The following is a 5,411-nucleotide window of genomic DNA, read 5'->3' as shown; positions in this document are numbered from 1 at the left end:
AAGTAGTAAGTCCAAAAAAGGCTTTTTAGCATTAAAGTTACACTTATCCAAAGCTTTTGACAAGATGGAATGGAATTTCATTGTGTATGTTCAAGAACTTTGATTTTTCTGAGAAATGGTGTGATATGATTTATGAATGCATATCAACTGTTCTCTTAAACAGGGTTCCAGGAATTCAATTTATACCTTCAAGGGGTCTCCGACAAGGAGACCCCTTATCCCCATATTTGTTCATCACTTCCCTAGAGGGTTTGTCTCAACTTTTTGTGTATGCGGAACAAAATAGATCCTTTACGGGTATGCAACTAAATAGAAATTGTCATGTGATATCGCATCTATTATTTGCAGACGATTGCTTTATTTTCTGTAAAGCTGATATGGCTGAAGTCAAGAAGTTAATGCATATATTAGATGTTTTTAGCAAATCATCGGGACAAAACATTAACTATCACAAATTAGGGGTATATTTTAGCAAGAAAGTTCATAATAAACATATGAAAATTTTAGCTAGAATGCTAAGGGTCCAGAGGATATCAAAGGATGAAAAATACCTGGGTACACCTCTGTTTTTTAATAGACAAAGAGCTCTAAATTTTGAACCGCTTCTTGAGAAGGCTTACAAATCTCTCCATGGATGGAAAGCGAAGATTTTAGCTCAAGCAGGCCGCATTGTCCTGATTAACTCTACTTTATCTGCATTTCCAATTTACCAAATGCAGTGTCTAGAATTTCCTACTTCTGTAGATAGTTCAAAGGGATTTCTGGTGGAACAAAGATAACCCTAAGAAAGCTTATTATCCAAAATCTTGGTATAAGGTTTGTACACCAAAGTCTTGTGAAGGTTTGGGCATAAGGAATCCACATAGAATGAATTTTTCTTTGTTAAGTATGTTAGCGTGGAGATTTCTAAATAACCCAAACGATTTATGGGTTCGTCTGCTTAAGGGATAGTATTTTCCCAGAAATCATCCTTTCCACAAGAGTTCAAAATACAATAATTCTTGGATATGGACAAGTATAAATAAAGGCTTAGAAATCATAAAGGAGAATAGTATCTGGGAAGTGGGTAATGGTAGAAGTATAGATATTGCAAAGGATAATTGATTCCTAAGACAGGTATTTTAACTGGCTGGCACAATGAAGACTTAACATATGTGTCTGATCTAATGGATAATACAGGTCAATGGAATATATCTTTGATAGATTATGTTTTCACACCTGTGATTTCATCTAGAATAAAATCCATATACATCAATGTAGGAAATCAGGATAAACTTAGGTGGGAGGGAACTAAAAATGGGGAACTCACTACTAAGTCAGCATATAGGATACTGTCACATGAACATCATGATAATGTAGATAAAGTGTGGAACAAAATATGGCGCATGAAAATTATCCCCAGAGTGAATTTATTCACTTGGAGAATGGCGGCTGATGTTTTACCTTTAAGAGAAAATATGAATGGTTTTCTGAAACATGTGAATCCCTGTTGTGTGCTATGTAATGATAATCAACCAGAGACATCAGCACATTTGTTTGTACATTGTGCTTTTAAGAGAGCGGTTTGGTTTGGATTAGGAATTCAGATTACGAGTTACAATGCGGATTTCATGAATTGGATTCGCAGTTGGTTTTCACCTGATAAATGGGAATGGAAAGAAATATCTAGTATTTGTTGGCAGGTTTGGAAACACAGAAATGAAATAGCCTTCAACAGGGCTAAGACAAACCCAATAGAATGTTTAAAGAAAATTTAAAACTTTATAAATGAATGTAAGGAAAATACAGGGGGAAGATGCGTAGAAAAAAGGAGAAATAAATGTATTTCTGCATCAAATACAACTTCTGCAGAAGATGCAAAACATGATATTTTCTATGTGGATGCTTCATATGATGAGGATAATGGTACTTATGGGGTTGGAATAATTTACTGGAGGGATAATAGGATTGCTGACATTTCTTTTTTCTCAGGAACCACCACAGGACCAACAACTGCAGAAGGATTAACAATACAAAAAACAGTGCAATGGGCCACACAGTTGAATCTAAGCAACATCAGGATAAGAATAGATTGTAAGGAAGCTGTAAACTTTTTGAACAACAAGACATCTTCGTGGGAATGGAGAACAAGAACAATACTGAAGGATGTGTCTAATTTTTTGGATAATCATGTTAATATAGACTGTAAATATGTTAATAGGGCGTGTAGCGGGGAGGCGGATACGCTGGAAAAATGGAGTCGAATTAGAAAAAAGTGTTTTGTATCTAATGACTAGCTCTGTTGTGTTGAAAACTAAACTATTACAAGGTCTTGTAAAAGGTTGTAATATTTTGTTGTATAGTGCTTGATCGGCAATGAAATCTTTTGCTTATTAAAAAAAATGTTTTATGAACTATTAGTTGTTATCATATAAAAGAAATATATATGAGTTCATTATTTATATTGTTATCATAGATGGTTAACTTATTTGAGATTTCATTGGATTTTCTCAGTTCCAAATTTTCTTCTTCCAATATCTTGATTTTATCAAGTGCACCAGCTAGATCAGCCTCAAGGCGTTTTTCTCGTGAGAGATATTCTCATTCTTTCTCTTCAAAGTTCTTTTGTTGAGAGTTAGTCCTTGCATCAGATTCAACAAGTTTCTCTTCCAACAAATGTACTTTTTCAAGAGCCGCATCACGATCTTTCTCAAAAAATTCTGCTTGAGAAAGACTAGCACATACTTTGTCTTTAAGACTCTGTTTTTGTTGAGAATCATTTTCCCTCAACTTTTCGTAATCTAGACGATGCCTTTCACATTCAGTAGTCTTTAATTGTAAAGTAACCAGAAGTTCCTTTACTTTCTCACTAGACACACTTAGGAGAATTTCGTTAGACAACAAGTGTTCACGAATCTATTTCAACCTAGAGTTTGTAACCTATGATTCTGAAGGTGGTTTAACAACCTCTTGCGATACGTTAACTGAGTCTTTCAATAATTTTCGCTTTCTATTAATCTTACTTTGACTCATTTCTTATAGGTTGGATCGCATCAAACACAGATTGTTAGATCTTTTCGTGTTTGCCTGCTCTGATACCAATTGAAAAGGCGAGGCTACCCAAATATACCTCAAGCTAAAACTTTTCCTACCTATAAGTCCTTTCTCCGAAAGTGATTTTATGGACTGAGTCGAGACAATACAACTAATCGGTTCACACTTCGTGTGATCGTTTATGGATACGAGATCGATACGATACAACAACGAAGTACGTCACTTGATAAAAAGGTTCGGACTTAACCAAACACAATAGGATTCACTTATCAAGTAAGAATTAACGTTTGTGTAATTTACTTTAATTATAATAAAAAAATTATAATGCGGAAATATAAAGTAAATGACACAGCAAGATTTTGTTAACCAGGAAACCGCAAATGTAGAAAAACCCCGGGACCTTGTTCAGAATTGAATACTCTCAGGATTAAGCCGCTACACAAAATTACATCAACTTCGTATAGTTGAGACCAAGCAACTAAACCTATAGTTTGACCTAGTTCTGTCTGTATTCCCATGCCTCCAACTTATAAATAAGTCACGTACGTGGATCAATTCCTTTGGTTCGTATTCCAAACAGTAAAGGAACAACAAATCTGTTTGGTATCAACTCTATTCAACCAAGTGATATGAGTTGGACAAAGGCTCTTCTGTTTATCTTAACATAAACTCCTTCGTCAGGTCCTTAGATCTATTTTATTTTCAATTACCGAAGTAATCGTTCAAGATTAATCCAACAACACTCTTAATCCAAAAAATTGTGTTGATGCCGATCTACTCAATTAATCGATCCAATCTACCACAAGGATAAACCGATTATTAATTGGATCCTCTTTTACCGAAACAAATATTATGCACACCAAAGATTATGAACCCACAAATCAGAAATCTTCAATATCTTCTTCGTCTTCAAATCTTCTTAGATCTTCAATATAAACCTGCACACAATCACTTGAATCTCTTGTGATCAATCATGCACAGAACAGAGTCTGTTAACAATGGATTATCACAAGATCGTCTTTAGAACTAACAACAGTCTAAAGATCCATGTCGAAACTATGAACTGGTTTGAGTGAATCTTATATCAGAAGAGAAGATTCTCAAGCATAAACAATAAAGGTGCAATCAGATTTCACCTACCGTTAGTCAATCAAATCAATGAAAACAAAAGATAAACCACAATTATCTAGTTTCCCACCAACGGTACACGCTAGAGATTCTCAATCCCAAATAAGACTTTAAACTGAGCGGCCGTAAGAGATTTCACCTAATTAGGTTACTCTCCTCTCCGAATAGGCGGCTACACCAGTAACAACAACAAAGAGGAAGTATGTTGTTACGAAGGATTAGTTTGCTAGAAAGGAAAACTTCAAGTATTGATAGACAAGGAAGTTTGGACACAAAGGAATTTCCAAAACCAAAAATATTCTCAAGATATTCCATAAACCACAAATTCGGTTTCCATAATTCCTGGAAATGCTCTGTCCAAAAATAATGATCGAAATCTCTCGGAAAATTTAATTAGTAAATGCACATTACTAATTCTTATATTTACCTAAAAAATGAAATTAATAACCTTAATTAAAAGATTCATAACTTACTTATGTTTCGATCCAAGGATTTTTTTCCTTTAGCTATTAAGGAATAACTTTGAACAATTAAAGAAATAAACATTCACAGCACGTGTTCAAAGTATGTCGACATCCTTACTTTGTAAGTTGTCTTTCACACTTACAACCTTGAAACCGATTTTCCACACTTCCAAACAAGTTTTGAATTGGTTCACCTGACTTTCAAGAACTATGTGATTGATCAAACAAATATTCAATCACAATCATGGGTTTAATGGTTCTACTAAAATAAGTTTCGGTTCTTGAAAAGCGGGGGTCTAACAACACCACCCAATATTTCGCTTAGCAATCTGTATGGACAAACTCGAATATACTTTTACGAGAATCAACAAGACTCAATCAATTAAAAGTACATCAACGAGTTTGTATCTCTCTCTTGATTAGATTTCCTCAAACAGAAACTGCGAGTACTAATCAAATATAAGGAATAACTTGGATGGTACCAAAGACCAATATCCAAGGATCAATCAATGACAATCAACAACCAAAGGTTGGATTACTCTAATTGATGATCTAACGCACAACCTGTATTATTTCAATTATAAAGATAAAACAATATAATGCGGAAACTGAAATAACACAGACACCAGAAATTTTGTTAACGAGAAAATCGCAAATCCAGAAAAACCCCGGGACCTAGTCCAGATTGAACACACACTGTATTAAGCCACTACAGACACTAGCCTACTCCAAGCTAACTTCGGACTGGACTGTAGTTGAACCCCAATCAGTCTCCCACTGATCCAA

At 34.7% G+C, this 5,411-nt stretch overlaps 1 protein-coding gene across 1 annotated transcript; it reads left to right on the top strand.

Moving 5' to 3' along the window:
- The first annotated feature begins 1,166 nt into the window (after positions 1 to 1,166).
- LOC113272857 lies at positions 1,167 to 2,276 on the top strand. Its single transcript, XM_026522650.1, has 2 exons — positions 1,167 to 1,682; positions 1,779 to 2,276. The coding sequence occupies exons 1-2, from the start codon at positions 1,167 to 1,169 to the stop codon at positions 2,274 to 2,276; spliced, it is 1,014 nt and encodes a 337-aa protein (XP_026378435.1).
- The last annotated feature ends 3,135 nt before the right edge of the window (positions 2,277 to 5,411 follow it).

Source organism: Papaver somniferum, chromosome 4, assembly GCF_003573695.1.
Source record: "Papaver somniferum cultivar HN1 chromosome 4, ASM357369v1, whole genome shotgun sequence".
NCBI classification, from domain to species: domain Eukaryota; kingdom Viridiplantae; phylum Streptophyta; class Magnoliopsida; order Ranunculales; family Papaveraceae; genus Papaver; species Papaver somniferum.
Note: the sequence above shows the minus strand (reverse complement) of the source record. Positions and strands in the feature narration are given on the sequence as shown.

What these genes read in the sequence shown, in the direction of transcription:
- LOC113272857 (XM_026522650.1), top strand. Translation starts at nt 1,167, where the DNA reads ATGGATAATACAGGTCAATGGAATATATCTTTGATAGATTATGTTTTC. An exon ending in TATCTAGTATTTGTTGGCAG is followed by an intron (nt 1,683 to 1,778) that starts GTTTGGAAACAC and finishes AATGAATGTAAG; the next exon opens with GAAAATACAGGGGGAAGATG.